The 11,506-nt window shown below is 43.9% G+C and overlaps 1 protein-coding gene across 1 annotated transcript; it reads right to left on the bottom strand.

The window, feature by feature from the left end:
- Positions 1 to 314: 314 nt before the first annotated feature.
- Positions 315 to 9,786, bottom strand: RPS5 (ribosomal protein S5). Its single transcript, XM_070737779.1, has 6 exons — positions 9,684 to 9,786; positions 8,042 to 8,147; positions 7,702 to 7,911; positions 3,374 to 3,502; positions 3,123 to 3,221; positions 315 to 428 (listed from the first exon to the last, which is right to left on the bottom strand). Exons 2-6 carry the CDS (start codon positions 8,144 to 8,146, stop codon positions 360 to 362), a joined length of 612 nt encoding a protein of 203 aa, XP_070593880.1. The 5' UTR covers position 8,147; positions 9,684 to 9,786; the 3' UTR covers positions 315 to 359.
- Positions 9,787 to 11,506: the final 1,720 nt, after the last annotated feature.

Raw genomic sequence — 11,506 nt, 5'->3', positions numbered from 1 at the left:
CTGACAAAGATTGATTGATGTAGCACATGGACTTATTTTAAATCTAAGAGGTGAGTTGATCAGAGATGGTGTTAAGCTACTAAAATTGTTTTTAACTGATGGCATGAAGGGAGACATGATTTTTTTCGTGTTGTATTTTTGTAGCTTATATATTGACTTTTATCCATTTATATCTCTTAATAATTTTTTTTAAAAAAAAAGAAAACCTCCAGATATCATGTCTATTATAATCCGAGCAGGCCACTCCCCCAAATCAAAGAAAAAATCCCATCTGCTTCAACAAGCGAACTGCAACACAAAGAGCAACAACAGTATGAAAATGAGGATTTATTTGCTTTGGTTTCCAGGAACAACTCTTTTTAACGGTTGGACTTGGCCACACGCTCCAGCTCATCCTTTTTCTTGATGGCATAGGAGTTGGAGGAACCCTAGGAACAAATACAGTTTCAGTTTAAGCAACTACACATCCCATCTGACGTCACTGAAAACATCTGGGCAGGTTTCCCCTTCTCTCCCACCCTCCAAACAACACAAGATAAATGGGAGGTATAGCAGCAGAGTGGTTTTCATGTACATGGCTGAAAAAGCCAGTCAGCCATCACACCAAAAACCTTTATTGTACAATAAACTTTTTACATACCAGACTGTCATCAATTATGTTAATATACCGTGTTTCCCCGATAGTAAGACACCCCCGATTGTAAGACATATCGGGGGTTTCAGGGGGGTCGGCTAAGCCATACCCCGAAAGTAAGACATATGTCTTACTTTCAGGGAAACACGGGGGGTATTGCCGCCGGATCCTCTCTACGTTACGCTTGCTTTTGCCGCCACCGGCAGTCTACGAGCGTCCGCTGGCCGCTGCTGCAGTCACTTTCTGCCTCCGCTGGAGCCGGCTGTGGTTTCATCCTCTGCTTGGAGAGGTAGCATCCTCTGCTTGGAGAGGACTTTGGAAGTGACGCCGGCTGCTGTACCAGTTTCTTTCCTTCTCCCCCACCCCCATTTTTGTAAGGAAGCGCTGAAAGACACCGCGGAACTTACCGCTGAGTAAATTTATTATTTTAAAGCAGCCGGCGTCACTTCCAAAGTCCTCTCCATGGCAACTCCTGTCTTGTTTGCCTTCGGACCCCAAAATACCCCCCCCCCGCGCGCCCTTTTCCATGGGCGCGCAGTCCCCATCCCCCTGCCAGCCCGCAGGGGGGGCGGGGAGGCGCCGGCAGTAGAAGGCGCTGCCCCCGCCCCCCCGATCCGCTCCCTCTCCTCTTCCGCTGAAAGGCAAACGGCGCGCCCCGCCGCTTAGGCTTTTGCTGCTTCTGGAGGGGTGGGCGCCGATCCCCCCCTCCAGGAGCAGCAAAAGCCTAAGCGGCGGGGCACGCCGTTTGCCTTTCAGCATCGGCGCCTTCCCCTCCACGAGCAGCAAAAGCCTCAACGACGGAGCCGAAAGGCAAACAGCGTGCCCAGTCGCTTAGGCTTTTGCTGTTTCTGGAGGGGTGGGCGCCGATGCCGAAAGCCTCAGCACCGTTTAGCTGCCGGGGGGAGCGGGGAGGAGAAAATCCTCCCCCCCGCTCCAGGAGCAGCAAAAGCCTAAGCGGCGGGGTGCGCTGTTTGCCTTTCGGCTCCGACGCTTAGGCTTTTGCTGCTCGTGGAGGGGTGTGTGTGTGCCGATGCCAAATGCTTTCCCTCCGCGGTGGGGGGTGCAGGGCAGGCACAGTCAGCACCAGGAGACAAAGAGAGAATGAGAGAAAGGAAAGAGACAGAAAGGGAGGGAGAGAAAGAAAGAGTGAGAGATAGAAAGGATAGAGAGAAAGGAAAGAGAGAGAAAGGGAGGGAGAGAAGGAAAGAGTGAGAGATAGAAAGGATAGAAAGAGGGAATGAGAGAAAGGAAAGAGAGAGAAAGGGAGGGAGAGAAAGAAAGAGTGAGAGATAGAAAGGATAGAGAGAAAGAGGGAATGAGAGAAAGGAAAGAGAGAGAAAGGGAGGGAGAGAAGGAAAGAGTGAGAGATAGAAAGGATAGAGAGAAAGAGGGAATGAGAGAAAGGAAAGAGACAGTGGTGAATACAATACTGTTCAGGTTGTTAATAAATGTTAATTTTATGGTTAAAACAAAAAATTCGACAATTTTTTTCCAATATAAGACATACCCCGAAAGTAAGACGTAGGGGGGCTTTTGGGGGTAAAAAGAAAGTAAGACGCTGTCTTACTATCGGGGAAACACGGTAGTAGCCATTTAACAGAAACTTGCCTTAACAATGTGGCTACGTTCCCACACTTGAGGGTCAGAAGATTAAAAGGATCTGTGAGATGGAGACTACCGTATCACTTGCTAGTGGCCTCAGTGTCATCAATGTTTGGTTACTAATTTGTGTTTAGTTTTGCTACTAGTATTAGTTTATTTCTGTTGAATTTTAATTCGGCCCAAATCATTTTATAAGATGAATGGCTAGACCAAAGATATTGAGCAAAAATAAATAAATTTCACAATGTTGCCATTGTACTAACTTGCATTCTTTGTTTACTGCTGATGCTTACAGGCTACTTGCAATGATAACTATTTTTGCCAAACAATAAACAGTGAGGACTAGAATAAAGACAGGAAAGAACTGCTCTGCACCTTGAAAACTAATGTTTAATCCTGCAAAGATAACTTTAGGGACATCATCCTATACAACAACACAGGCAATCGCAAAACACTGGTGTCTTCTTAAATAGCTTTAAAGGTCACTAATTATTTTGGTGTTTTTGTTTGAAATACCACATAATATTGTTATTCTTGTTATTTAAATCTCATAACACTTGAGGATATTATAAAAAGATTCCAGGAAATTATTTCATCTTAAGGGTCATTTTTCCACCTCTATATTATTGGATATATTAATATATTATAGTAATAATATATTATTATTCACAAGCTCAATGCCAATTAAACAAATGTGCACTGCTGCTGTAAGATGCAACTTGGCACCAAACATTTGAGCTCCTGCCGGGTTTTCCAAAGGACTTTGTTGAAATGTCTCTGATGGGCTAATGTAAATATTCTTTTAAGATTTATGTGTTTGATTCCTAGGTCTGTGGTCTCTTTAAACCAACGAGCCATCTTCTCCTCTCCATTCTTTCGTTCTTACCTTTGCTGCATTTATCAGCTCATCTGCTAGGCACTCAGCTATGGTCTTTATGTTTCGGAAGGCAGCTTCACGTGCCCCGGTGCAAAGTAACCAAATAGCCTACAGGAAAACACAGAAGATACGTTCACAAAACAATTGGCCAATTGTGAGCCGCCCCGAGTCTGCGGAGAGGGGTGGCATACAAATCTAAATAATAAATAAATAAATAAATAAGTCTACATCAATCTACCCCACTAGATAAATACCCCTACCTGATTGACACGACGCAGTGGTGACACATCAACAGCCTGCCTCCTCACTGTGCCAGCACGACCAATACGGGTGGAGTCTTCACGAGGGCCACTGTTGATGATGGCGTTCACCAGGACTTGGAGGGGATTCTGGAACAAAGATTAAGCAAGGTTTAAATGACAGCCAAGTCAAGTCTGGGAAAGGATTAAAGAACCAATGTTAGTCAAAAAATATCCCAAAATGTTACATATTTTACAGCCAGTTTCTAGACGACCACACTGCACATAATGATTAACACAGATTATTAATGATTAAATAACAGATTATTTATCTGCAAATCTAAATTTTAATCTTTACCTTTAATTGTTTTATTTATTTATTTATTTTGTCCAATAGACAATGAGGGTTTTAGTGGGTATATGTATATACACATACCGTGTTTCCCCGAAAGTAAGACAGTGTCTTATTTTCTTTTTACCCCCAAAAGCCCCACTACATCTTACTTTCGGGGTATGTCTTACATTGGAGGCGAGGGGCGCGCGGGGAGCTGCCGGAAAGGAGGCGGGCGAAGGAGGGCGCAGCTCCGGCCGCTCGCCTCGGAGCCAGTCGGCCTCACTGGCCGCTTGCCGCTGAGCCTCGGCAGGGGAAGAGGCGGTGGCGCCGCGGCGAGGTGAAGGGTGCGCGGGGAACTGCCGGAAAGGAGGCGGGCGACGGAGGGCGCAGCTCCGGCTGCTCGCCTCGGAGCCGGTTGGCCTCGCTGGCCGCTTGCAGCCGAGCCTCGGCAGGGGAAGAGGCGGTGGCACTGCGGCGAGGCGAAGGGCGCGCGGGGAGCTGCCGGAAAGGAGGCGGGCGAAGGAGGGCGTAGCTCCGGCCGCTCGCCTCGGAGCCGGTCGGCCTCGCTGGCCGCTTGCAGCCGAGCCTCGGCGGGGGAAGAGGCGGTGGCGCCGCGGCGAGGGGCGTGCGGGGAGCTTGGAAGCGACATCATCGGGCTCTCCCCCCCCCCGGCAATACTCCCGTGTTTCCCCGAAAGTAAGACATATGTCTTACTTTCGGGGTACGGCTTATATTAGCCGACCCCCCTGAAACCCCCGATACGTCTTACAATCGGGGGTGTCTTACTATCGGGGAAACACGGTAGTAAAATACATGATGAAGGTTATAGAGGAGATACACATAGTAAAATATATCTAAGAAATAATAGAAGAGAAGGTATAGTAATAGAACATATCAATGAAAGAATAGAAGAGATATAGGAATAGAAGAAAGGTATAGGAGATATAGAAGAATAATAGGACAGGGGACGGAAGGCACTCTAGTGCACTTAAACTATCTATCTATGATATGTATCTATGATATTACAATTTCCTGCTTGTATTAAGGTACACACAAGTGTAACCTTTAGTTTCTAGAAGACAGACACTTAAAAAAACAGCATGAGTTGCAAATGTTATTTCATTAATAAAAATGGCAGTACAGTGATCCCTCTATTATCGCGAGGGTTCCGTTCCAAGACCCCTCGCGATAATCGATTTTTCCGCGATGTAGGGTTGCGGAAGTAAAAACACCATCTGCGCATGCGCGCCCTTTTTTTCTATGGCCGCGCATGCGTAGATGGTGGAGTTTGCGTTCCCCGCCGCCCACGCAAAGGGGAAACCCCGATTCGGCTCCTCGCTGCTGCTACGCTACCGAGCAGATCAGCTGCTGGGCGGCCAAAGGAACCTTCCCTGGGTCTTCCCCCTCTTGCTGGTGGGCGGGCGAGCGGCGGGCATCAGCGAGGAGCCGGGGTTTCCCCTTTGCGTGGGCGGCCGGGAAGACCCAGGTTGGGGGTTCGGGGGGGTGCTGGGAAGCCCCCCAGGCCGGCTGCGACCTTTTAAAACAGCCGCGCCGCTTCCCAGCTGACTCCCGAAGCCAAACGCGGAAGTGGTGTTTTTTTTAATTAATATTTTTTTAAAAAATCGCGATATAGCGTTTTGCGAAGATCGAGATCGCGAAACTCGAGGGATCACTGTAATACTAAAATGATTTTTTGTGTGTGTAGTTTTTAGAATCTCCCTCAATTGAGTATGAATATTTATCCTGAAACTAACCAAGCAGAAATACCTATGTCATCTTACTGCCCACTCACCCAGACCCTGCGGCACAAATAGTTCTCAACCCAGATAAATTGTGCACTGGTTATAAAATACTTCTGTAACCATCCTTTTGCAGCAACTGCTCTGAGAAAGCAAAGGAAATCAAATGGACTTTCCTACAACACATCCTATAAGGAGCACTACATCCAGAGACAGCTCAGCCTGATTACAATTTGTGAGCAGCATCATGGAGATGGAACTATTGTGGTCAAAACAAGGCTATAAATACATGGTAGCTTTCCTAAAGCCCATTTATTTAGACCTGAACAAGTGCAAAAAAGCCTTTTATTTCTGTCACTATTCAATGACTGGAGATTAATAAAGTTTTGTAATAATGTTTTTCTAATCTCCTCAGCAAGGCATTAATTTTGAAGACATTCAAAAATCCTGGTTTAAACTCTTAAGTCAAAATACTAATAGCAATCTGCCATGTTTTCCCCAAAGTAAGACCCTGTCTTATATTTTTTGAACCCTGAAAAAATGTTTGGCCTTATTGCCATTCACTCAAAAGCCTGATTGGGCTTATTATCAGGGGAGGCCTTATTTTGGGAGAAACTGGGTATCTATAACTACTCTGCACAAGATAACTTTGATAAAACAGTTACAGCGTAAGTGGTTTCAATTTCTCTGCAGCAAATGCAGCAATGGTGAACTAGCTCTCTATTGATATACTCAAAAGACTGATCAATATTATTACATAGAATCAAGATTTAATGCTTGAAATTATTCCCTATATGTAACTGCTACAGTTTTATTGTTTGCTTCTCCCTGTCTTGGGAGATTCCCCACCATTTTTAAATTTTCTGTACATATTAAAACATATAAAAAAGAGAGAAGGGTATTAAAGAAAGTCAAAACTTCATAAATACCATTTTTATTTAATTCCATCCCTCCCACGACTTTAACAGTGGGATTCTCTCCCAAAATTGTATCTTTTGGCCTTCAGAAAGCGTTCTGCTAATTAGCACAGGAGTTGAAGTGTTAGGCAACCCTGGGAATGTTTGCCATCTTGAAAGTGTTCTTCCCATTTTAAGAACTTTTTAATACTGTAACCCTATCTTTTAACTCTGTTTTTAGCTTTGCTTTTGCTTTTTATATTTTATGATATTTTTATTGTAAGCTGCCCTGAGTCCTGCTCTGAGGAATGAATAAAATATTCAAAAACTAATTAATTACAATTATCTTTCTAAATGCTAGCCCAATCAAGAAGATACTGAGGGCAAACATTTAAAACTTATCTAGACTCTTTTCAATCCAGCTCCAGACCTGGCTACAGTACAGAAACTGCTTTGGTCACCCTGAAGGATGATCTCTGGTGAGCCCGAGATAGAGGTCATTCCTCTATCTTGGTTCTACTTGACTTCTCAGCTGCTTTTGATACCATTGACCGTGGTATCCTTCTGCAACGACTAAGAGAATTGGGAGGGGGAGGCACCATTATACGGTGGTTTTCCTCCTATTTCTCTAGTCGATTGCAGTTGGTGTTGGTAGGAGGACATAGATGGACCCCCTCGGTCCCTCACCTGTGGGGTGCCCCAGGGTTCGGACCTCTCTCCTCTTTTATTTAATATCTACATGATACCACTGGGTGAGATTATTCAATGACATGATACCCTTTAATAGTAATGGGCTTCAAAAGTAGACCTAAGAAAATGAGCAAACACATTAGCTGTCCATCAAATGTATTATACCAGGCTTGTAATTCCAAATTCATAGCTTATACCTCATTCATACTATAGCTTAGTGACGATAAACCTTTTTTGGCTCACATGCCAAAAAGGTGTGTGCTTGTACTAATGCTCACGTGCCTATCCTCACGCCCCACGCATTGTGAGCACTGCCCCCCATGTATTCGCACAGGCCTCACAACAGGTTCTTGAAGCCCAGGGAGAATGAAAATGGTCCAACGGGCCAACCGGAAGTTTGTTTCAGGAGGCTTCCCTGAAGCCTGGGGACAGCGAAAATGGCTGAAAGGAAGGCCAAAAACCAGCTGGCCAGAATACACATGCGCGCTTGAACTAACATAGGGCAACATATCACATGCCCTCTGATATGACTCCATGTGCTACCTATAGTACATGTGTCATAGGTTCACCATCACGGCTATAACTGTTTATTTCTAGGAAGTATGATTTCATCTCTCCTTTTCTTGTAATTCATTTCACAGAGTTATCCTGCTCCATGCCTCAACATAGGTCCTTTCTCCTTATGCTTACCTCTCCTGTAAGCAGATGGATGATCTCAAAAGCATGTTTAATGATGCGCACAGTCATGAGCTTCTTGCCATTGTTGCGCCCATGCATCATCATGGAGTTGGTGAGGCGCTCCACAATCGGGCACTGGGCCTTACGGAAGCGCTTAGCAGCATAGCGCCCAGCACTGTGGGGCAAATACTTAGCATATTTCTCCTTCACAGCAATGTAATCCTACAAAAGCACAAGTAAAGAGCCACGCATTAGGATAAATATCAGAATGAAACTCTTCATCCAGCCAGAAGACAAACCACTCTGCAGTTTTTGCTTTCCAAAATTCCATCTGTAACTTTTCTTTTCATACCTGCAGGGAGATATCGCTGATTTGGACATCATCTGTGCTCCATTTTCCAAACAGCTTGATATCAGGGGTCTCTGCCACAGCAGGGGCTGTCTCCCAGTCCGTCATTCTAGAGACAAAATAAAAAGCTGTTAGGTCCTGAATCAGCCCCCGCTCCACCCTTCAATAGCTTGTTCCTCCCTCCTATTATTGACTTTCTGGATAAACAATGTCAGGCAAAGCTCTACTAATAGTATAAAAATTAGTCTAATTATGTTTTTGAAATACATAAGCATTTAGTTCAAGAAGAAACTTAATTGCACAGCTAATTCAGACAAGCTTTCAGGAAGAATCCATGTACCTGCAAAAATGTGTGGTACAGCACCTGCTAGTTCATTTACAAATATGTTACCATTACATTCCCCCTTTCCAAATTCAGACTTATCAGATAATCTAAATCTTGATAATGTGGTGGGTTATTACCCAAAAACAGCATACGTGTTAGCTGGAGGGACAAGTGAGCAGGAATGTGAAGAAAAAGCTTGGGGTTGGGGGGAGAAATAGAAAATAACCTACTCCCGTATAAAGGGACAGGAGAGGTTGGGTCAGAAAATACCAATACACCCATAAGTCAAATGAACAGCATAAGCTGAAAATAAAACCAAAGTTGAAAAAAATATTCTCATGGGATATACAACCTGCTTCTCTTTCTCTCTCTCTCATCTCTTTCATTCCTCCCTTCAGGAAAGTTCATTTCATAAATTAGGAGGTGCCACAAATTAGGATGGATGGATGGACAGACAGACATAGATATATATACTGCTCAAAAAAATAAAGGGAACACTTAAACAACACAATATAACTCCAAGTAAATCAAACTTCTGTGAAATCAAACTGTCCACTCAGGAAACAACACTGATTGACAATCAATTTCACATGCTGTTGTGCACATGCAACTTTGTCCAGAACAAAGTATTCAGTGAGAATATTTCATTCATTCAGATCTAGGATGTGTTATTTGAGTGTTTCCTTTATTTTTTTGAGCAGTGTATGTATGTATGTATGTATGTATGTATGTATGTATATAGATATATGCAGAGATAGAGAGAGATAATGTAGAGATAGAGACAGAAAAATATAACTATATAGAGAGGGGGAATAAAGAGGTTCACTGGTCAAGTAAAGCTGTAAAGGCCGACCTTCCCATTCCTTTTAAAAAAAAAATAATTTTATTCAATTTTTAAAAACATAAGAATTACTCTCTTGCTGTACTCTCTATACTGGGTCAGGACTACAACTCCCATTTCGGTCATCACGGCCACGTTGGAGCCATGAGAATGTCCCAGCATATTGGAAGGGTGGCCACAGGGGTTGTTACATAGATGGGGCTGACCGGCCCTATAAAAGCCGCCTCGGAATAATCGCTCCTGCTTTTATTATGCTACGTTTTATTTATATCAAGTAATTCAGTGTGATGTCGCCGTGTCCGAGGTTTTCTCCCCTTTGCCGGATCACGTGCTTTTTAAGGGGCCTCGTTCATCAACGGATTCTGTCCACCCACCCCAGGCCTTTCTTACTCCCAAACCCTCGGAGGAAATAGGATCCCGCCGCCGCCGTTCCCTCAGCCTTGCTGAGGTAAAAGCTCGAAAGAAGACGCTTCCCTCACCTCCCCGTGCGCCGCTCGCTGGCTCAGGCGGAAAAAGGGCCACACGCGGGGTTTCTCCGAGACTTATCCACGGGCTACCGGCTTCCGGCGTATTTGCGCATGCGCTCACCCTCATTCTGGTGATGCCATTCGGGTCCGAAGAAGTCGTCGCATGATTTGGACGGTTTTTGGCGCATGCGGAGTTGGGCCTTTCCCATTCCGAGTAGTTTATAGAGGTAGAGAGGGTTTGCGGGCGAAAGCGGGTTTTTCGCCTTCAGCCTGTATCAGTTTTATTTCTCTGCTCGTTAAGTCAGGGGTAGGCAAAGTTGGCTTGTCTATGACAGATGGACTTCAACTCCCATAATTCCTGAGCTAGCATGATTGGCTCAGGAATTCTGGGAGTTGAAGTCCACATGTCACAGGAGCGCCAACTTTGCCTACCCCTGCGTTAGGTCGTCCGAAAGATGCTTCTTTTCCCATTTTGAACATTTTCTAGATAACTCCAAAGTAGAACCATACATACAAAACTGCATTAGACACAATAGATTTACAATAGATTCTATTCTATGTTAAGTGTATAATTTATAATCTTTTTTTTTACAGTATAAAAAACTATAAATATCAACAGATTGTAATCATAGTTCCTCTAAGCTGAGCAGTGAGCAATCGCTCACTTAAAAATCATCATCCACTCAGAGTTTTCCAAACCTGCCCAGAAGCCGAGAGGGAAAGAGTGAGAGGGAAGGAGAGAGAGAGAGGAAGAGAGAGAAACAGATAGGAAAAAGAGAGGAAGGAAAAGAGAAAGAAAAAGAATGGGAGTAAGGAAGAGAGAAAGAAAATCAAAATCTAGTTTGAAACTAGCTCAACTATTTAAGTGGCATTTTGATATTGATAGAGTTGCCCTATTATGAGCTCACTGTTATAGACACACAGTACAGTATTTTATTTTGAAATTCTCTGAGGCAAAACGGTGGGTTTTTAATTTGTTTGTTTGTTTGCTTATTTATTTATTTATTATTTCTGTGCCGCCCAGTCACGAAGGGACTGCCGCTCAGACACTATACCTTTCCGCCCACCCACCCCCAAAAAATTAGAGGGAACACTGATTGTAATTCTGATTTTAAATATTCCACAATATTCAGTTCCAAATACCTAGTTAGCAGGTATTGTGTGATACAAGTGTTTAATTGTGTAACTTAGAGACTTAACCATAACATTTATTTGTTAAAACGTGTACAAGAGAATAGGTATGGTATAAACATATACAAAAGCAAAATAGATGCAGGCAAATTTGTACAATAGGATATGGATGGTAGGCACAGTGGTGCGCTGATGCACTCCCGTTACAGCCCTTTTAAGAATGGGGAGAGGTCGACTATAGACAATCTAAGGTTAAAGTTTTTGGGGTTTGGGGAAGAAACCACAGAATCAGGTAGTGCATTCCAGGCATTGATCACTCTGTTGCTGAAGTCTTACTTTCTGCAGTCAGGTTTCGAGCAGTTTACATTGAGTTTGAATCTATTCGGTGCATGTGTGTTGTGGTAGAATTGCACATTTACAGAACTGGATTTCCCACTGACTCCCTTTTTCTGTCCTCCAGCACAAAATCCTGCCATAAACTACCCAAATAATATTTATTTGCCAATGTATAGGGTTGGGGTGTAAAAAGGACATTGGGGCAACCATGACCTGGATGACTTGGGAATAGAATAGACATTGCTTGTTAGGTTGACTACCCAATATAGGTTGCAAAACTCCTGTGCCCAATCGGAATCAAGAGAAATAAAGATTACTAAGGGTGGGTTGCCATCTCGCCTGGACTTTTTAAGCCAGATCTGGGAACC

This window comes from Erythrolamprus reginae, chromosome 2 (genome assembly GCF_031021105.1).
Source record: "Erythrolamprus reginae isolate rEryReg1 chromosome 2, rEryReg1.hap1, whole genome shotgun sequence".
NCBI classification, from domain to species: domain Eukaryota; kingdom Metazoa; phylum Chordata; class Lepidosauria; order Squamata; family Dipsadidae; genus Erythrolamprus; species Erythrolamprus reginae.
The sequence above is the reverse complement of the archived record's forward strand: the minus strand, read 5'-3'. Positions and strand labels throughout refer to the sequence as shown.

What these genes read in the sequence shown, in the direction of transcription:
- RPS5 (XM_070737779.1), bottom strand. Translation starts at nt 8,146, where the DNA reads ATGACGGACTGGGAGACAGCCCCTGCTGTGGCAGAGACCCCTGATATC. An exon ending in TCCATCTGCTTACAGGAGAG is followed by an intron (nt 3,503 to 7,701) that starts GTAAGCATAAGG and finishes TCTTTGTTCCAG; the next exon opens with AATCCCCTCCAAGTCCTGGT. An exon ending in AGCTGATAAATGCAGCAAAG is followed by an intron (nt 429 to 3,122) that starts GTAAGAACGAAA and finishes ATTTGTTCCTAG; the next exon opens with GGTTCCTCCAACTCCTATGC.